Raw genomic sequence first — 22,878 nt, forward strand, 5'->3', positions numbered from 1 at the left:
AAACCGAAAAGAGACAAAGGAGATTAATTTTAGTAATATATTTTATTTAACCCAAAATAGGAAAATATTATCATTTCAACATGTGATCAATATTAGAATTATTAATGAGATATTTTATATTCTTTTTTGCTACAAAGTCTTTGAAATTTAGTGTGGATTTTATACTTACATCACATTTCAGTTCACACCAGCCAATTTCAAATGCTCAGTAGCTCTCTATATGTTATCAGTGGCTGCAATATTGTTCAGTGCAGCTTAACATTTTACTATTCTACCCTGCAATATAATTACTAATTCTTAAATAGCAACTGATGGTTTGATTTCCTATTTCTATGAATAAAACAAATATTCTTGTCATATTAACTCTACATGGTACCCTGAACTTAATCTTCTACCTTTCACTAATTTATGCCTTTGTTTGGCCTTCACTAATGGCATTCCTCAACATCAAAAATGGACCTTTCTCATCACCAGGGACATATCACCTATTCTTCAGAGTCCAACTCAAATATATTTTCATAATCCATTACTCGAAATCATTGATGTTTGGATTTTCAAAAGGTAATATGGTGAATATACTACATTTTACTTAAACACCACCAGCAGGCCATGGGACAGCACACCATAATTAGAAACATTAATATTTCTGTGGTGCAATATAATAAGGGTGTTCAGATTAATTAAAATAAACAAGACTATAAATAACCTCACTCAGGTCAGATAAAGCATTGCTGTCAAATAAATTCAGGTTAGGTCAAGTTTGCTACCAAACAAGTTTTGAAAAACTGAGTTTTCAGAGCATTATGGACTACAGACTATGGTTAAGGTTATGAGCATACATTACTTCCCCAGTGAAGCCAACTCTAGCTGAACCAGCCCACAGTATGCATGCTCCTCTGAACTCCTTACCTCTTAACTGTGGCAGGTATTCTGCTCTGCTCAGCATTGTGAGATCTTTTCTCCTGAAACAAATAGAGCATTCCTGTGGGCAAAGGCTTTATTTTATTTTTATTCTTCTTAATACCTTCCATGGCACCTACCACTCTGACTTTTACAGAGTACACTTTAATAAATATTTCGTTTTAAAAATTCTATTTGCAAAATTGTTTTAAAAGTGACTAAAAGTCATAAATAGAAGAATGTAACTTAAGAAAATAGTAGAAAGACTATGTTCCACAGAAATACTATAACAGAGTTTTGAATAAGGTTTTCTTTGCTTTTTTAAGAATTTGACTAATTACATTAAATGAAAATGGAAGGAATGTCATGAGTGATCTTGTTTGAAAAATAATCATTTTTACATCTTTATATTATTTATTAACAGGGCGAAGTAGGAGATCAAGGAAACATTGGAAAGATTGGTGAAACAGTAAGCTTATTTTATGCTCTTTTATTTTTACTGTCATCTGTAAGCATGTTTAGGAGTCATGTTAACCATCATCTGTGCTTAATAAAATTCAGAATAAAAAATTCTTAGCTCCGGGCGCCTGGGTGGCTCAGTCGTTAAGCGGCTGCCTTCGGCTCAGGTCATGGTCCCAGGGTCCTGGGATCGAGCCCTGCATCGGGCTCCCTGCTCAGCGGGAAGCCTGCTTCTCCCTCTCCCACTCCCCCTGCTTGTGTTCCTGCTCTCGCTGTCTCTGTCTCTGTCAAATAAATAAATAAAATCTTTAAAAAAAAAAAATTCTTAGCTCCTACAAATTTAAAGTCACTTGTGATGTAACAGATAAAACCTACTCTACAAGAGAAATGAGGGAAAATAGAGTTACTGATATTTTTGTCCAATATAAATTATATTTATAATACGAGGAGCATTCTTATTTTTAATATTTGGTCTTTAATTTTAGTTCTGATCATTTCAATCTAAATTTGACCTTAACATTTTTCATTATTAAAAAGCTATAACTTACCAAGCCATAAAATAGTAAGCTATTAAGTCTGAAAATATTTTCTTTAGATTTGGAAGATTAAGCTAAGAGGTAAAGTATTGGAAAGCATATTGTAATTTCTTTCCTCAAAAAAAGTTTGATTTGTTTAAATTTACATTTCTGTAGTAGTAGGAGGCTTTGTGTTGTATTTGAATCATATATGTTAGAAATAATTTTATTATCTGTACTGGGGAAAGCCAACTAAAATATTTTCTAACAAATGAACACATATAACATCTATAAAGTAGTAAATTACATTGATGCAAGGCAAGTGAATTTATTTACAAAGTGTGCTGGGTTTTATCACAAAACAAGTGGTACCATTTAATAGTTAAATGAGCAAATTCTTTTCCTTCTAACCTATCTTATGACTTAAATAAAAATAAACTTTTCTAAAAAATTGTTTTGCAATATCAAGTAATCAACAATTATATTTCCTGGTCTTGTGATAAAACAGCAATACATTTCTGATACTCTTATTTTTTGTCATTAATTCTTAATAAAAATAAGGAGAGAATCCCTTTAGTCTTAAAAGATCATTGCCATACCAATTAATCCTTAATCACTAGAAAGAGAATTTTTTGTTCTTGTTTTTACTGAGAAGGTAATTCCAGTGGAACATTTACATCAATAAGATTATTCAAGAGTTCTTCTCAAATATAATTGTAACTCATATTTCTCCAAGGTCACTCAAAGAAATTAAATTCTACCATTTCTGAGTGACAAATTGTTAAGAAATATATATAAACTAGAATTAATAGCCAAAGTTAAAAATACCAATCTTTTTTTTTTTTTTTTAAGATTTATTTATTTATTTATTTGAATGAGAGTGAGCGAGGCATGAGCTGGAGGGGCAGAAAAAAAGGGAGAGCGAATCTGAAGCTGACTTAGTGTTGAGCCCAGAGCCAGATGTGGGGCTTGATCTCACAACCCTGAGATCATGACCTAAGCAGAAACCAAGAGTCGGACACTTAACCGACTGTGCCACCCAGGCACCCCAAGAGCATCTTTTCTTAATATAACATCGTATATTAAACTTCTAAGTGTTATTACTTATTAGTAGTGTTGGACTAGTTCCACACAGTATAAGAACCCAGTGCCAGTTCTGTCTAAAGTGGAAATGGACTGTCTTGGCAGAGACTGGATTCCTATTATTAGAGGGAAATTAACATTTATTGAGCATTTGCTATATGCCAAGCATAATACAAAGTGATGTTTAATATTGTGGCTTTGCATTTAATTCTCAAACAATTTTAAAAGACACATTTTGTTATTCCAGTTTTTGAAATGAGGAAACTGAAGCACAGTAAGTAACCTGTTCAAAGTTACATAGCTAATAAATCACAGAACTGAGATTTAAACCTAGAGATCCAAACTCAAAATCTAAATCTCAAAATCCAAAACATCATACCCCAGCTTTATTGAGGTATAACTGACAAAGTTATAAGATATTTAAAGTGTATGTGATGATTTAAGGATCGCCCCATCATCAAGTCATTTAATATAGCTGAGGATATTTACTTGTTAGCTAACAGCCACTTGGACTACAAGTTGTAGAGAGACTTCAAACATCAAATATATTATCAAACAAGAGGGCCTTTTCATCTTTGAGGTTCTATCTTTGTCATTAAGGATGGGAGATAGACTTAAAAAGAAAAAACTTCAGTGACTATATTGAGTTAATTAAAATATATAAAATGCCTAAAGAACATTTTATTTTGGCTCTTGGTAATCTCCAGCTTTTATTTTATCTTATTAATTTTAAAATCTTAGAAATATAGTTCATCTAATCCAGAGTTTTGTTAACAAAACTCATAAGAGATATGGGAAGATATGATTGCACTTCCTGACATCAGTCTTGTAATTTGGGGATATCTAAGGTTAGTTGTAATTGCATAGCTAGTTTTTACTTTTCCCAATCTTTTTGTACAGTCTTTTAATTACCTTTAACTGGACCTCCTCCAGTTTTGTTTCTTTCTAGATCTATACAAATTAGAACCCAGTTTGTGATACAGCATGCCAAGCGCAGTAGCCCCACCTATATTTCATGTCTATATACTTCTTACATTCATTTACTGTGGGCAAATAATTAATTTCTATAAATGTACCCTAAAAAGTCTGTAATTCCAAAAGATGCCCCTCATCCTCTTCACTCTAGCATACTATTTTTTTATGAATCTGGAATTATCCCACCTTAATTGCCAGTCCTCTTTGTCTTTAACTTTCTAGGCTAAAAGTATTTGAAGAGGTATAAAAGAGAAAAGAATCTAGTTTTTTAGTATTGATCAAGAGAATTAGGATCAGTAGATAGACATTATAAGGGGACAGCTTTCTTTGCAGGCAAAAATATTTTAATAGAGTTTCTAACATTCAGACTCTCCCATGGAGTGATTCAACACTTCATTCTTAGAATATTGGATGACTTTCTTCAATCATTTATTCAGCAGATATTTATATTTATATTCATATTATCCTTGCCTTCATGAAATTTATAGTCTGTTGGAGGTTTGACAGATTTTAAATAAATACCTGCATAAAGAATACATAATTATAAACTATGATACATTCTATAGAGGAAAAGTTTAAGGGACTGTGACAGAGGTGCCAAATTTAGATCAGAAAATGAGAGGTCTGTTTTGAGGAAATGACATACGAGTTGTAACCATAAAGCATGGTATGATCTAGCTAGGGAAGAGTGGGGAGAAAGAACGTTCCTGGAATATGCAATATAACAGATTTCCACCTTTGGTCTTATTTTGCTTTAGAGAAATTACTTAATTTCTCTAAATATTTGTTTTCTCAACAGTAAAATGATAAAAATAATAACTACTTCATAGAGTTTCTTGTGAGGATTAAACATGGTAATGCACTCAAAGCACTTAGCACAGAGCCATTCACATAATAAAAACTTGAGAAATTTAAGCTGTAATGGTGGTGGTGGTGGTTATTTTTATATGGAAAAGCATTTGGCTGTTCTAGGAACTGAAAGAAAGCCAGTGTGGATAGACCTTGGTGAGCCAAAGGAAAAGTAAAGTGAGGGGTACTAGTAAAGGAGGGAGGAGCCGAATCTTTTGGGGCCATGTTTTTACTTTGGACGTGATCCTGAAGTAGATGGAAAATCATTGAAGTATTCTATGTAAGCCAATGACAAGATTTAATTTGTGTTTCACAATCATGCTGGTGGCAATGGATTGGGAAGTTGGAACATGGTTATGAGGAGCAGAGTAGAAGAGGGTGACCAGTTAGAATGCTATTGCAGTAGCCTCAATGAGAAAGAAAGATGACTTGAGCCAGGGTGATGGCAGTGGATAGAAGAGAAGTGTATGCATATGAGATATATTGGAGGTGATAATTTGAACATAGGCTGCAAAAAAGGGAAGCATTCTAGTCAGTCCCCAGAATATAATAGGCCTTTGATAACTTAAACTATTTATGACTTATCAGGAATATGCTGATTCCTATCAGGAATATGCTGGACTCTTTTCTAAGAATTTAAATGTTTCTAGTCTTCCTCTCACCTGCCAATTTGGCTTCTTTTCTCTGGCTTGCCTCCAGTTTCATTATGTATTCCTGCCATTATAGCAAACAGAACTAGACTAAATATTTTAGAGGCACCGGCCCCACAGCCTTCTTCATGAAGGGGATAATAACCTCTATTTCCTTTATTGCAGAGATACTCAAAATCATGTAGGCTTTTTCCGGTAGCAAAAAAACTGGGATGTCTTTGGAAAATGATTGACAGTGACCCCCAGGATTCTTTTCTGGTTTGTTATTTTGAATATAAAATTTGGAATTTTTTTTCATAAAGTGACTACATTAAGTTTTCTGTCCACTTGAAGGGATTGTTAAAAGTGTCCTATACTCTGGCCATATTGATTTACCTCTTAAAATATAACTCAACTACTTGATTTTACATCATTTATTCCTTATCAATTTAGCAAAATTTCATAAGCAATCTACTGTGTCCTCTCTATTTTTCTGCCTGCCCTCTGGTGTGCTAGTGTATAGTAAAAGACTGATGAGCAGAAAGGAAGAGGAAGAGGAAAGGCCATGGATAATCCTCAAAATCAGGTATTCCACTTCTCATTACAAAACCTTTAGAATCATAGAGCTTCTGATGGCTGATTCTGAGTTGGTTTATAACCAATTCCTTCAAGACCAAATAGAGGTGGCGTCAGAGGAGAAAACGAAAGGAAGGAAATCTATTTATTGAAGAACTATTATCTCATTTAATCTTGAAATGACCCTAGTAAGATAAAAACTTTTTGATATTCTGGAAGTGAGGAAATTGAAATTTATTGAAGTTATGTGATGTGTTCAAATTCATACAGTTAGTAAGCAGTGGATCTGGGTTTCATATCTGGATTTTCTACTTCCTGTTCCAAGGTTCTTTTAGCTACATCAAAAATCAGTTATCCTGTCTTTATTTATTTATTTTTATCAATTGGCCTATTACCTTGTTCTCTCTTTTTATATTTTACTTTATTCATTTTTTATTTTAATTCCTGTGCTGTTAACAAACAGTGTTATATTAGTTTCAGGTGTACAATATAGTGATTCAACAGTTTCATGTATTACTCAGCGCTCATCAAGATAAGTACTCCTAATCCCCTTCACTTATTTCACCCATCTCACACTGACCTCCCCTCTGGTAGCCATCTGATTGTTCTCTATAGTTGAGTCTGTCTTTGGTTTGTCTCTCTTTTTTTTTCCCTTTGTTCATTTTTTTTTTCTTAAGTTGCACATATGAATGAAGTCATATGGTATTTGTCTTTCTCTGACTGACTTATTTCACTTAGCATAATACTCTCTAACTCCATCCATGTTGTTGCAAATGGCAAGATTTCATTCTTTTTTATGGCTGAGTAATATTCCATTGTGTGCATGCGTGTGTGTGTGTGTGTGTGTGTGTATTTATATCTATTGATAGACATGTGGGTGGCTTCCATAATTTGGTCATTCTAGTTAGTGCTGCAGTAAACATAGGGTGCATATATCCTTTCGAGTTAGTGTTTTTGTATTCTTTGGATAAATACTCAGTAGTGTGATTACTGGATTGTAGGGTAGTTCTATTTTTAATTTTTTGAGGAAACTCCATACTGTCTTCCACAGTAGCTGCATTAATTTGCAAACTCACCAACAGTGCGTCAAGTTTCCTTCCTCTCCACATCCTCACCAACACTTGTTGTTTCTTGTGTTTTTGATTTTAACCATTCTGACAGGTGTGAGGTAATATCTCATTCTAGTTTTGATTTGCATTTTCCTGATGATGAGTGCTATTGAGCATCTTTTCATCTGTCTGTTGGCCATCTGTATGTCTTCTTTCGAGAAATGTCTTTTTTTAAATTTATTTATTTGACAGAGAGATAGCGAGAGCAGGAACACAAGCAGGGGGAATGAGAGAGGGAGAAGCAGGCCTCCCACTGAGCAGGGAGCCCGATGCGGGGCTCGATCCCGGGACCCTGGGATCACGACCTGAGTTGAAGGCAGACACTTAACAGCTGGGCCACCCAGGCGCCCCTCGAGAAATATCTGTTCATATCTTCTGCCCATTTTTAAATTGGATTATTTACTTTTTTGGTGTTGAGTTATATAAGTTAATTATATATTTTTGGATACTAAGCCTTTATCAGATATGCCATTTGCAAATATCTTCTCCCATTCAGTAGGTTGTTGTTTAGATTTGTTGGTTGTTTCCTTTGCGGTGCAGAAGCTTTTTATGTTGATGGAGCCTCAATAGTTTATTTTTGCTGTTGTTACTCTTGCCTCAGGAGACGTATCTAGAAAAAGTTGCTACCACTGATATCACAGAAATTACTGCCTGTGTTCTCCTCTAAGATTTTTATGGTTTCAGGCCACACATTTAGGTCTTTAGTCCATTTTGAGTTTGTTTTTGTGTATGGTTTAAGAAAAGTGGTCCAGTTTCATTCTTTTGCATGTAGCTGTCCAGTTTTCTCAATATCATTTGTTGAAGAGACTGTCTTTTTCATGTTGCAGGTTCTTGCCTCCTTTGTCAAAGATTAATTGACTACATAATTATAGGTTTATTTCTGGGTTTTCTATTCTGTCCTATTGTTCTGATCTTCATGTCTGTTACTGTGCTAGTACCATGCTGTTTTGATTACTACAGATTTGTAATATAACTTGAAGTCCAGAATTGTGATATCTCCAGTTCTGTTTTTCTATCTCAAGACTGCTTTGGCTTTTTGGGGTCTTTTGTGGATCCATTACAAATTTTAGGATTGTTTGTTTTAGTTCTGTGAAAAATACTGTTGGTGTTTTTACCAAAACTGATAAAAGTGTTTTTTCCGTATTTACTGAAATGATCATATGCTTCTTCTCCTTTCTCTTGTTGATGTGATGTATCACGTTGATTGATTTGTGAATATTGAACCACCCTTGCGTCCTGGGAATAAATCCCACTTGATAGTGGTGAATGATGTTTTTAATGTATTGTTGGGTTCAGTTTGCCTAAGATTTTGGTGAGGATTTTTGCATCTCTGTTCATCAGAGATATTGGCCTATCGTTCTATTTTTTGGTAGTGTCTTTATCTGGTTTTGGTATCAGGGTAATGCTGGTCTCATAAATGAATTTGAAGTTTTTCTTCAAAGAATAGATCTTTGAAAAGGATAGATCTTTGGAAAAGTTTGAGAATAGGTATTAACTTTTCTTTATTTTTTTTATTATGTTATGTTAATCACCATACATTACATCATTAGTTTTTGATGTAGTGTTCCATGATTCATTGTTTGTGTATAACACCCAGTGCTCCATGCAGTACGTGACCTCTTTAATACCCATCACCAGACTAACCCATCCACCCATCCCCCTCCCCTCTAGAACCCTTAACTTTTCTTTAAATGTTTAATGGAATTCATCTGTGAAGTCATCTGGTCCTGGACTTCTGTTTGTTGGGAGTTTTTTGATTACTACATCAGTCTGTTCAAATTTACTATTTCTGCTTCAGTTTTGGTAAGTTATATGTTTCTATGAATTTTTCCATTTCTTCTAGGTTGTCCAATTTGTTGGCATATAATTTTTCATAATATTCTGTTACAATCCTTTTTTTTGTTGTTTATTGTTTTTTTTATTATGTTATGTTAATCACCATACATTACATCATTAGTTTTTGATGTAGTGTTCCATGATTCATTGTTTGCGTATCATGAGGGACTATGGACTCTGAGAAAAAAACTGAGGGTTCTAGAGGGGAGGGGCGTGGGGGGATGGGTTAGCCTGGTGATGGGTATTAAAGAGGGTTTGCAAACAATATTACAGTCCTTTGTATTTCTGTGGTGTTGCTTATTGTTTCTCCTCTTTCATTTCTGATTTTGTTTATTTGACTCCTCTCTCTCTCTCTTTTTATGTGTGTGTGTGTGTGTGTGTGTGTGTGTGTGTGTGTGTGTGTGAGTCTGGTTAAAGTTTTATCAATTTCCTTGATCTTTTCAAAGAACCAGCTCCTGGTTTCATTGATCTGTTCTATTGTTTTTTTAGTTTCTATACCATTTATTTCTGCTCTGACCTTTATTATTTCCTTCCTTCTACTGGTTTTGGGTTTTGTTTGTTCTTCTTTTTCTACCTCCTTTAGGTGTAAGGTTAGGTTGCTTATTTGAGATGTTTTTTGCTCCTTGAGTTAAGCTTGTATTGCTATAAACTTTCCTCCTAGAACTGCTTTTGGGATATCTCAAATATTTTGGACTATTGTGTTCTCATTTTCATTTTTCTCCATGTCATTTTTGATTTCTTCGATTTTTCGGTTGATTCATTCATTGAGCATGCTATTTAACCTCCATGTATTTGTGCTCTTTCCAGACTTTTTCTGGAAAAAAGTTCTAGTTTCATAGCATTGGGGTCATAAAAGATGTATGGTATGACTTCAATCTTTTTGAATTTGTTGAGATTTGTTTTATGGCCTAATATATGATCTATTCTGGAGAATGTTCTTTGTGTGATCTTGAAAAGAATGTGTGTTCTGTTGTTTTAGGATGGAATGTTCTGAATATATCTGTCAAATTTATCTGGTCTAGTGTGTGGTTATCTTTCCCTCACCCCAGGGTGGTAGTCACTTTGAAGTGATACTGGCCCCTGAAGGAGCTATTTGCATGCTGCCAGGCTTGTGGCTCTACTTCAAACAGGCTTGTGAGTGTATTGGCAGGGGCATGCTGCTACTGCTGGGACCAGGCTGGTGTGAGGCACACGGTTTTAGTATGGTGCCCGCCAGTCTGCTTGCAAAATGAGACCTGCCACTACAGTTGCTGGGACTGGGGCTGGCCTGGGTGGATCCACAAAGTGCACTGGTCAGGAGACATGCTGTTGGCAAGCTTTGTGCTGGTCTTCTAGGGGAAGGGAACTGCTGCCAGGGTACTTAGGCAAGGGTGACTGAAAAGGGTAAATCTGCTGAAGCCCAGAGGGGTGGGGTTTGGTACAAGCAATTAGGTAGTAAATTCTGGCACTGTGCTGATTCCCACAGGTGGCAGTGTGTTTATGCTGGGGGGGCGGAGGATGGAGATAGTGCCTGCCAGCTCCGTGGTTCCTGGTCAGGTCTTCCAGTGATCCCTGTCCCTTCTAGACACTCTCCAAAATGAGTAAACTACTCTCCCGCTTATATGTCCCAGGCATTTTTCAAACTGCCACTTCTGTGCTGTATCTGCAGGGGCTGTTTGTCCTGTGATCTCTTTAAGAATGGGACTCAGATTCCTCTTGCCTTCTGGGCTCTCCCAGAGCTGAGCCCACTGATTTTTAAAATTCCAGGTTTTAAAACCTGCTGGTTATAAGAACTCGTGAAATTTGGCCCCTCTCACTTTCAAAGCCAAAGGTTATGGGGATTCATCTTCCCCATGCAGGCTTCCTGGTGTGAGAGTCTGTTTCTCTTCCTTCTCTGTGCCTTCAGCTCCCTCTCGCACTCCATGGACTGCCATTTTGTTTGTTCTTTACTGTTGGGGACACTGTTGCCCTTTGTACCTCTCTGATGTGGCCTCTTCTTTACCTTTAGTTGTGGAGTTTGATCTGCCAGTCTTTGGGTCATTTTCTGGGTGATTTACACTGATATGAGTGTTATCTAATTGTATCCATGGAGGAGGTGAGCTTAGGATCCTCTTACTCTGCCATCTTCCCAGCCTACTCTAGTTGTCCTGTCTTTAAATGGAAACTTGGGAATCGATAGTTAGATTTGGAAATGAGCAAAATAAAATTTTGCTTGGTAATCTCTTAGGCCAAGCTGGCAATTAAATTTTAAAATATTGTCAAAGGTTATTAATTTCTGAGAATTATTGAAACATAATTTAATATATTTACAATGGAATCAGGAAAGATTTCGAAAGATCTGGAAGAAAATGTTTAAGAAGTGCTCATCACAAAACCTCATTTAATACAGTGATGAGTTTTGTTGCTCTCTGGTAGCATTACCATGAACTTATTATCAAACTTCATATACGTTGATTTTATTTAATAAGTTCCATTTTTTCTTTCATTAAAAGGAGAATACTACTTTAGATGGACTAACCTAAAGCATAAAAAGTGACTCATATTTTCTTGAGGAAAAGTCCCAGAAGCTGATAGCACCATTTAGCCAAATAAGAAGAACAAAGTGAAACTCTATCAAACTGTCCTTGTAGGGCCTCTGTAGCCTCAGTGCTTTTCCCTTAAAAATGTCATCTACCCCTCCTGTTTCCAAGCTGTACATACCTGTAGGACAGCTACAAAGCTGTTGTATGTCTCCTACGTGGCAGGGAAAGGTAATTTTTCTCAGAATGGAAAGTTACACGAAATGTGTATCTACCATACGTACCATCATGAGAAGGATGTTTACCTGAATATAATAAAAATAGCTACTATTTATTGAAAATCTGTGATATGTGAGATACTTTGTATATGTTGTATCATTTAATCCTCACAAAGGCTCTGGGAAATAAAAATTACTTCTCTTTTATACAAAAGAAAACATGTTTCAGAGAAGTTAAGAAATTTAGCACCCTGCTTCCTCTTAACAATGAGATGAAGATTTCCAATTGTCTTTCTAATGAATACATACTGTCCTGTTACTATATAAAGTTAGAGATTATGGGGCCCCAAGGACCACATTGTGGTTTGAGGAAGTATCTCAAAAACATAGATGTACCAAAATTATTATGTTTTAGGATCATATATTTGACATTTATCATCTTTGAAATGTGTAAATAGCATCATCTATTGGATTAAGAAGCCACAGCAGGGGCGCCTGGGTGGCTCAGTCGTTAAGCATCTGCCTTCGGCTCAGGTCATGATCCCAGGTCCCGCATCGGGCTCCCTGCTCAGCGGTAAGCCTGCTTCTCCCTCTCTCACTCCCCCTGCTTGTGTTCCCTCTCTCGCTGTGTCTCTCTCTGTCAAATAAATAAATAAAATCTTTTAAAAAAAAAAAAAAGAATCCACAGCAAATTAATTTCACTATAGTATTAAGTCCATGAAGGTGTAGAAAATTAGAAAAAGAAGAAAATTAGAAAGTGTAAATCAGTGAAATCAAAAGGGAATACACACGAAGTGCGTGGACATACCAGTAGATATGAACAGAGAAAATATATGACATTACAATTCTAGGTAAATTGAAGAGAAGTGAATTAAAGACAGTTCGAAACCTACCATTCTCTGAAAATCAGGTGCAGGTAACTCCAAGATGAGCTATTATTTCATAAATGAGATGCCAACAGTGTTTTTTTTAAGATTTATTTATTTTAGAGAGATTATAGAGCGTGGGGGGGGGCGGGGATTGAGACAGAGGAAGTGGGAGAGAATCCCAAACAGAATCCATGCTGAGTGTAGAACCTGACGTGGGACTTGATCTCACAACTCTGAGATCACAATCTGAGCTGAAATCAGGAGTCTGACACTTAACTGACTGAGCCACCCAGGCCCCTGAGATGTCAATAGTATTTTTGTTTTTTTTTTTAGGGTTCATTGATTTCCTGCTTTCCTTCTTTTTTTTAAATTTTATTTTATTATGTTATGTTAATCACCATACATTATATCATTAGCTTTTTTATTGTTGTTGTTGATGTAGTGTTCCATGGTTCATTGTTTGTGTATAACACCCGGCACTCCATTCAATACGTGCCCTCTTTAATACTCATCACCAGGCTAACCCATTTTTTAATCACAAACACAAGAGATTTTTCTAAGAGAATGGAGTCAGCAAATTTCTGGGAAAAGTTGAAATGTTTATAAAGTTGGAAGGATTTCTGAATCCTTTGGGCTATAAAATATACATTTTTTCAACATTTATGACATCTCTTTGTAAAAAGCGAAATAAATTAGTAGGAAAATAACAAATACTCTATTAAATGTGGTCCTACAGAACTTGTTTCTACAGCTATGAAAGTTGAAGTATATGGGAAAATGAAGATTATAGGAAACTGTTCATGTCTCAAAGCAAATGTCATAAGAGGTAGACCAAGATTAAAGCACATATAAGTGGTTATTAAGGAGAAACTAACAAAAATGAAAAAATATTCACATGATCATAAAATAAAAGTAAAAGGCAAAATTTCTATCTGTGGGGGAAATGAATGATACACACCATACTGCGCTACAAGCTAAAAGCACAGAAGTTATTGAAAGCCCAGCCTATCTTAGAAATATAAAGGTTTATATACTTTATATTAAGTATATATATTTTTCTTTTATCCTTACTAAATATACATTCAGTGACAGATAAAAGGTAAAATATTCTGGGAAAAGGAATAAGATCCAACATTCATGGAGTAAGATAGGGAACAAGGTATTTATCATATATATCATATTAAAGAGTAATAAACAAGAGAACCCTTCTTAGTCTAACAAAGTTTCCAGATTGCCCAATTGAAATAACAATACACTGCTTCAAAGTAATCAAATAGAAGAGAGATGAAGATGGAAGTTTGTGCTTCCAAACACGAACAGTAGCACTAGTGTTTTTCACATGTAAGCATTTAGTGTGCTACTGCCTGGGGTGCTATTAGCTTTCCGACTAAGGAAACAGAGACTTGAGCACTTTACCTATTTTAGAATTGATAAAGTAATTTTTTCAAGCTTTCATTTATTTATTTGACAGAGAGTTAGAGAGCACAAGCAGGGGGAGTGGCAGGCAGGGGGCGAGAGAGAAGGAGCCTCCCCACTGAGCGGAGAGCCTAATGTGGGTCTCCATCCCAGGACTCTGGGATCATGACCTGAGCCGAAGACTGAGCGACCTAGGAACCCTAGAAGATAGTCTTCAAAAAAAAAAAAAAAAAAAAAGAAGTAAAAATTATTTTCATGCCTATCATAAAGATATATGTTGATAACGAACCCCCAGCTTTATTTGGCTAAAAACATGTTACTGTTTTCTCAATTAGAAATAACTACAATGTGGTAATCACAGTTTTTGAGGAAATGGCAGCTCTAAATTTATATGTAGAAGGGGTGTGGGGATGGCACTTTGGTTGGAAGGGAGTGCTAAGGGACTTCCCTTGAAGCTATGTTTGCATAAAAACTACACTATTTTGGGGACCCCTGGGTGGCTCAGTTGGTTAAGATCTGCCTTCAGCTCAGGTCATGATCCCAGGGTCCTGGGATCGAGCCCTATGTGGCGCTCACTGCTCAGCAGGGAGTCTGCTTCTCTCCCTCCCTCTGCCTGTCCACTCCCACCCCTGTTTGTGCTCTCTTTCTCTCTCTCTCTCTCTCTCTCAAATAAATAAATAAATAAATAAATATTTTTAAAAATAGTGAAAAAAAAAGAAATAGACAGCAGGCAGGATTTGGCCTATAAGCTCTAGTTTGCCTTTCCTTTCACAGAAAGTTACACTTTATTTGGGCTACACCGGTCTTTATTAAATGAATCTGCCATATGTGTTTCTGCTTCATTACTCTTTTATTATTAATAAAAAAGCACTAAATTTGAGTGTGATTTCTTCAAATAAAAAAGCAGATTAAACTAGCAGACGTGTTGTGTTGCTAATATGTACTGATTTTGTGTACCAAGCGTTAGCATAATGAATTAATTTGCATTTATATGTAGACCACATGTACGTCCAAAGTACTCTACTGCAATTCATCTTTTTTTTTTTTTTTTACCTTAACAAACACTTAAGAATCTTATCAGGAAGTATTTTCCAAGAACAAAGAAATCTGTTTTTTATGTGCACAGGTTCATTGGAAACGTTTTTCTGAACATTATATATGTATTTTTGAAGTTCTGCTCTGAGTCAAAGGATTTCCATATATTAATTTTTAGTGAGTTTTTCTTTCATTACTTTGGGAAAAGTTCTAAGGAATGTCATTAGACTTGTATTTCCCATTAGGTTGAGATATTTTGCATTTGCATTCTATCTTCTGTTTATGAAACATCTCTTTTTTTCATCAATTCGGCAGAACAGCCTGAGGGGGAACATTGCAGCATTTTTGTTGAAAAAGATACATGTATAATACTCCCCTTTTGACCATAGGAAAAATAAGTGAAATCATAATTTTATTTTAACCATAAATACAGCCAGCTTTGTATCTTATAGAAAATTTTTATAACTATATAACCTTTCTATGTTTATGTCTAAGATCATAGCTTCTGAGATGTAAGTCTTATACGCTCAGTTTTTTGAGGTGTTTTTTTTTTTTTCCCGATAAATGAGTTTTGGAAAAATTCTCTGTCAAAATCTATGTTTCTTTGGTGTGTTGATTATATCATTAGCAATAAAATCAGTTTAGTCACTGAAGTCTGGAAAGACCTGGATGACACAAGCTCCTCCCAAAATGCTAGGGGGATGGGACATAGTAGATTATAAGGGGGAAATGAGTCTGTGGAAGCCTTAAGAATATAGAGTATAAGAATTTTTCAACCTGACTGTTAAGACCTCCTACAATATATCCTTCACCTATCCTTATAGTTGTTATTTCTCACACTTGCCAATTTCCTAGGCCAAACTGGGCGTTCAGTGTTCCTAAAAGGAACCCACTTATGTATGCCTTTGTTCGGATTATTTCTGTAACCTCTAAAGGCCTTCATTTTCCCGCTCCCATTGTCTTCCTAGCATCAACTCTCAAGACCCCTCTCAAGTCATCTGCTCTATCATGAAGTCTTTTCTGGTATCCCTGCCCGAAATTAGATTCAGTCTCTTTCCTTGTTAAGCCTTTCAGTACTTTATCTACACTCTCATGGTCCTTAGCTTATTTTGCTTTATATCACAGTTACTTTTTTATTTGAGTTATCTATGCAGAAAACTGCCTCCCACAGCAACGAACACAGGCCTAATCCATTTTACAGTGACAATAGTATATGTTTTGTATGATGGAACTGAAATAAATTAAGAATGAAAGGTAATTTTTCTAATTTATTTGCTACGAGCTGTACCTTAAGAGGACTTCCGTGTGCTTGAGCAAAGTCTGAAAGCATGACATCTTCTTGTGAGACAATCTGAATAAGGAAGGACATTTCAATGGGAATGGCAGCATGAGAATTAAATATAGGGAGGCATGAAATATCTGCAATGTTTGCAAAACTATATTATAAGCGGTTCAGAGTAGCTGGAGGGAGGTAAGACATAAGTGGTCACAGCTCATCTGGCTCTTATTACTTACTTGTAATGTCCTTCCTGTCTTTTCTGGTTCACAAATACCTACTGTTCTTCCACAAGTCAGCTTAAGCATCACCTCCTCTAGACCTTGATTGCTTTATCCTCTATACCTTATCCATGCTTCTATCATCATTTACTGCTCTTACTTATTTACATGGCTTTCCAGTACTAGATTAAGTTCTTTAAAGACCAGGGTTTTTGAAACACAGCCTAAATATGAAGTGTAACTTATATTTAAGAAATAAATAATAGATAAAGGTAAATCCAAAAGATTTGTCTGATCTGTAGTTTCCTTTAAAGTTAAAAATTGTACCTCAGACTCATTGGATTCAAATTTACTCATCACCCCTCCTCCCAAACCCATTCAAACCCCTCCTCGCAGCATTTTCTTTTGCTTTTGCTTTTTCTTGAGGTCTTCTACTTCTTTATATTATCAAAGATCATTTAAAGTGTCTAGTAATAAAATTTTCTATTATATCAGTTCATTTTTTAAGCTTTATTGAGGTGTAATCGACAAATAACATTGTAAGATATTTAAAGTGTAAAATGTGTTGGTTTAATATACATATACATTGTGAAAGAATTCCCCCATAGAGTTACTTAACACATCCATCACCTTACATATTTACCTTTTATTTGTATGTGAAAACATTTAAGTTCTACTTTCTTAGAAAATTTCAATTTTACAATACATTGTTACAGTTGGTAACAAAGACATTTCAGTTGTTTCTATACACTGCCTATTGTAAATAATGCTGTTATGAACATGGGAGTACAGATATCTCTTCATGATAATAATTCATTTCCTTTGGATATATACTGAGAAGTACAATTGCTAGGTCATTGGTAGTTCTATTTTCAATTTCTTGAAGAGCCTCCGTACTGTGTTCCATAGGGGTGTACCAGTTTCTATTCCCACCAAAAACATAAAAGTGTTCCCCTTTCTTTACATCCTTGTTAACATTTATTATCTTTTGTCTTTTTGATAGTAGCCATTCTAACAAGTGGGAGGTGGTATCTCGTTGTGGCTGAGATTTGTATTTCCCTAATGACTAGTGCTGATGAGCACCTTTATGTACCAGAAGGCTGTTTGTATATCTTCTTTGGGAAAATGTCTATTCAAATTCTTTGCCCATTTTATTATTTTTTAAATTTATTTTTTATATTTTTAAAGATTTTATTTATTGTAGAGATAGAGGGAGAGTGGGGGGAGGAGCAGAGGGAGAGGAACAACCAGACTCTACACTGAGCACAGAGCCCAACGCAGGGCTCAATCCCATGACCCTGAGATCATGACCTGAGCCGAAATCAAGAGTTGGACACTTAACCAGCTGAGCCACCCAGGTGCCCTTTGCCCATTTTAAAATTGGATTTTTATTGATTGATTGATTGATTGATTGCTATTGATTTGTATGAGTTCCTTGTATATTTTGGATACTAACCCCTTATCAGATATGTGGTTAGCAAGTATTTTCTCCCATTCTGTTTTTCATTTTGTTGATGCTTACCTTTGCTATGAAGAAACTTTTTAGTTCGATGTGGTCCTGTTTGTTTATTTTTGCTTTTGTTGCCTTTGCTTCTGCTGTGAAGTCTAAAAAAATATTGCCAGGACCAATGTCAAGGACCTACCCTTTCTATGTATTCTCTTCTAGGAGATTTATGGTTTCAGGTCTTATATTTAAGTCTTTAATCCATTTTGAGTTGATTTTTGTGTATGATATAAGATAAGGGTTCAGTTTCATTCTTTGCCTTTCCAACAATACATTAAAAAATTACCACAATCAAGTGGGATTTATTCCCAGGATGTAAGGGTAGTTCAATATTTGCAAATCAATCAGTGTGATACATCACCTTAACAAGAGAAAGGATAAAAACCATATGATCATTTCAGTAGATGCAGAACAAGCATTTGACAAAGTACAACATCCATTCATGATAGAAACCTTTAACAGAGTAGGTTTAGAGGGAACATACTTCAACATATTAAAGGTTATATGTGAAAAACTCACAGAGAACCTCATACTCAATGAGGAAAAACTGAGAGCTTTTTTCCTAAGATCCAGAACAAGACAAGGATGTCCACTCTCACCACTTTTATTCAACATAGTACTGGAAGTCATAGCCATAGCAATCAGAAAACAAAAAGAAATAAAAGGCATCCAAATCAGCAAGGAAGAAGTAAAACTTTCACTATTTGCAGATGACGTGACACTATATATAGAAAACTCTAAAATTCCACCAAAAAACTAATAGAACTGATAAATGAATTCAGTAATGTTGCAGGATACAAAATCAATGTATAGACTCTGTTGCACTTCTGTACACTAATGATGTAGCAGAAGAAAATTAAGAAAACAATCTCATTTACAATTGCACCAAAAATAATAAAATCCCTAAGTTAGATTTTTAACCAATGGGGTGAAAGACCTATACTCTGAAAAATAAAACATTGATAAAAGTAATTGAAGACAACACTAACAAATGGAAATGTATTCCATGCTGGTGGATTAGAAGAACAGTATTGTTAAAATGTCTATACTACCCAAAGCAATCTACAGATTTAATGTAATCCCTATCAAAATACTACGAGCATTTTCCACAGAACTAGAACAGATAATCCTACAATTTCTCTAGAACTAGAAAAGACCCTGAATAGTCAAAGCAATCTTGAAAAGAAAAACAAAATTGGAGGTGTCACAATCCCAGATTTCAAGATATACTACAAAGCTGTATTAATCAAAACAGTATGATACTGGCACAAAAACAGGTGCATAGATCAATGGAAAAGAATAGAAAACCCAGAAGTAAACCTGTGATTATATGGTCAATAATCTTTGACAAAGGAGGCAAGAATATGCAACAGGTAAAAGACAGTCTCTTCAACAAATGGTGTTGAGAAAACTGGACAGCTACTTGCAAAAGGATGAAACTGGACCACTTTCTTATACTATACACAAAAATAAACTCAAAATGGATTAAAGACTTAAATGTGAAACCTGAAACCATTAAAATCCTAAAAGAGAACATAAGCAGTAATTTCTCTGATATCAGCCATAGCAGAGATGTATCTCTGAGGCAAGGGAAACAAAAGCAGAAATAAACTGTTGAGGCTCCATCAAAGTAAAAAGCTTCTGCACAACAAAGGAAACAAACTAAAAGACAACCTACTGACTGGGAGAAGATATTTGCAAATGACATATCTGATAAAGTGTTAGTATCAAAAATATATAAAGAACTTACACAACTCAACACCAAAAAAAAAAAAAATCAATTTAAAAATGTGCAGAAGACATGAACAGACATTTCTCCAAAGAAGATATACATAGCCAACAGACACATGAAAAGATGCTCAACATCACTCATCATCAGGGAAATGCAAATCAAAACTACAATGAGATAGCACCCATCAGAATGGCTGTCAGAATGGCTAAAATAAAAAACACAAGATACAGCAGGTGTTGGCAAGGATGGGAGAAAAAGGAACCTCATGCACTTTTGGTGGAAATGCAGTCTGGTAAAGCCACTGTAGAAAACAGTATGGATCTTCCTCCAAAATTAGAAATAGAATTATCATACTGTCCAGTAATTGCACTACTGGGTGTTCAAAAAGATATATGCACCTTACATTTATTGAAGCAGTATCTACAATAGCCAAATTATGGAAACTGCCCACGTGTCCATGGATAGATGAATGGATAAAGAAGAAGTGGTATATATATAATGGAATATTATTCAGCCATAAAAAGAATGAAATTTTGTCATTTACAATAGCATAGATGGATCCAGAAGGTATAATGCTAAGTGAAATAGGTCAGAGAAAAACAAATACCATAAGATTTCAGTCATATGTGGAATTTAAGAAACAAAACAAACAAAGAAAAAAAGAGAAAGTAAAAAACAGACTTTTAACTATAGAGAACAAACTGATGTTTACCAGAGGGGAATGGGTGGGGTTATGGGTGAAATAAATGAAGGGGATTAAGAATACACTTGTGATGAGCACTGAGTAATGTATAGAATTGTTGAATCACTCTATTATATACCTGAAACTAATGTAACACAATATGTTAACTATACTGAAATTCAAAAAAAAAATATTCAGCATCCAATTTATGCTATGCATTCATTCTGCAGATACTTACTCAACACTTGCTCTATGCTAGGGAAAGTGCTAGACAATGAGATTAGTTGAGATGAACATCAAGACGAACAGAACACAGGCCACTCTCAGAGTTTATACAAGTTAGAAGCTTTTTTTTTTTTTAAGTGGAAAAAATATGCTGTAATTATAAGCACTTATTCTTTTCTGTGAATGATCTTGCTAGTTTATTCAAGTTTTAGGAAGAGCTTACAGTTCAAATGTTTTCCAACACAAGTGTCACAGCAGGAATAAGAATTCCTCTTATTGCTCATCCAGCTTATTTTTTTAATCAATAATTTAAGAAGTTCAACCAAGATTAGGGGTAGCCCTGTGTTGATACTCACTTTATCACCTTAGATTGTCATGAGACTTATTCAGAAGAGCAGAATAATGTGAACAGCAGATGCCAGGCAATTTAGTGCAGGGACTACAGCACCAGTTGCCTTTCTATTCTCAAGGTTCTCATAACATACGTGTGAGTAAAAGCATCTGTTGAGTAGACATTCCAGGCATATTCTTTTAATTATTGCCAGACCTTCCTGAGGCAAAACTTCATTCTGAACTTTCATTTCATGACTACATGTATGATTCAAGGAAGTAAGAGTCAAGTAGTTGTTAGGGAAATGTCAGAAACTGAAATCCCTGTTTGGATACTGAGCAGGCTGTTGAGTTACATATTTTAGAAAACCTGTATATCCAAATGCCAACAGTATGAAGTGGAGGAAGTGTTGCCACAATAAACTATTGTCCAGTCAGGAACCTCTGAAATAATGAAATGCTCGTCTGTATTTTAAATTTAACTGACTGTATAAATTTTCTGCATTATTTTTTAATATCTGGCATGTATTCTATTCTCAAATGCTTGCTGACTAAGTGAATGAATGAATTTATTTTAGGGCACTTCTATACTTTTTAAAGTGTTCATGAATGCAGGTTTTCTAAATAATTGGCTTTTCTTTAGTAAGTCACCAGTGTTTATAGATATAGATAGCTTATCTTCAATTTTCAGAAACTTTAAATTAATAAGGCTAATCGGGCACATTCTTGGTTTCAAAGACAGTGGATAACACAGATGAGTAATCACTGTTTTTATTTACTTATACTCGTACATTATTCCAGAGAAAAAAGTAAGAGAACTATTTCCTGTATTTAGTAACAGGTATGATTTATCATAATCATTATGCTACATGGTTTGCTCATTTGTTTTATTTAAATTCTTAGGCACTAGATATTGGTATAGTGAAAGTGTCTGTATATAAGTGTACCTTACTTGAAAGAGAAGTAGAGTTAAAGAATTTTTTGTAAAGTAAGTCAAATATTCTGGAAAACAAATTACAGTAAGCTATAGTTTTTTGCTGCCAGAGTATCCTCAGTCTTTGGTGAGCTTGAAAAGTTTCATCCCTGATCTATCAAGAAAAGATTTATCACTTCGTACAAAAGGAAAGGGATGAAATCTCACTCCAGATGCTATCTCAGAGAGTCTCCCTCAGGTTGCATTTGGGATACATTCCAAGTGCTATTTTCTTATACTTTGGACCTGCAAGTCAATCCCCAGAAACCATATATATGTAAGGAACAATTTCCTTTTAGTAAAAAGGATAAAGCGTTCAGTTTATCCTAACAATGATAACAGTCATTACCCAGGCATTAAAAGTAGGTTGACGATGTGTACCTTAGTAGCTACACTAAGTATGACAGTTATATCTTGTCAAAGGGAATATGTAAAAAGGGAATCTGCCTTTACTAATTCAAACTACTCTTAGTGATACTCAGTCTTTTCATAAATGAAGATCATTTTTACAGACCAACAAATGGGAATCCTGCTTTTCTGTATTTAGCATATTCTCAGTACCTATGTATGGACTCACTGACACTTTGTAATAATTCCATGGCCCTCTGTAGATTGAGGCTCCCATTTAGGGAGAAACTGTGAGCACAAGTGGGATATTCCAGAAGCAGACTGCTGAGATAGAATTTTGCTGCAGGGTATTGATTAGAAAGTAACACTTGAGGAAAAAGGAAGAGGAAACTGGGTTGAATAGATAGAGAAGTCAAATCGATACAGGCCATACTTAAATCTCAACCATCCCTATAGGATGCTCTGAATCCTTTATAAACCCATCATGCTGGGCTGAATGGCTGGGCTTTTATACTCCAACTCAAGCACCCATAGTATATGGGTCACCCTGGGGTGTGCATTGGTCAGGAAGGCCCTCTGAAGGTGAAGACATGAAGTTGATGACAGCTTAGGCAACATAT

The 22,878-nt window shown here is 35.3% G+C and overlaps 1 protein-coding gene across 1 annotated transcript in view; it reads left to right on the forward strand.

The window, feature by feature from the left end:
* The window catches only part of COL24A1 (collagen type XXIV alpha 1 chain), a 384,914-nt gene that overhangs the window by 187,719 nt on the left and 174,317 nt on the right, over positions 1-22,878 (forward strand). Inside the window, exon 25 of the mRNA XM_032424689.1 lies at positions 1,325-1,369. Within this exon, the coding sequence (XP_032280580.1) occupies positions 1,325-1,369 (45 nt within the window). The remainder of the gene's footprint in view (positions 1-1,324; positions 1,370-22,878) is intronic.

This window comes from Phoca vitulina, unplaced genomic scaffold (genome assembly GCF_004348235.1).
Source record: "Phoca vitulina isolate PV1807 unplaced genomic scaffold, GSC_HSeal_1.0 scaffold2, whole genome shotgun sequence".
In the NCBI taxonomy this organism is placed as follows: Eukaryota; Metazoa; Chordata; class Mammalia; order Carnivora; family Phocidae; genus Phoca; species Phoca vitulina.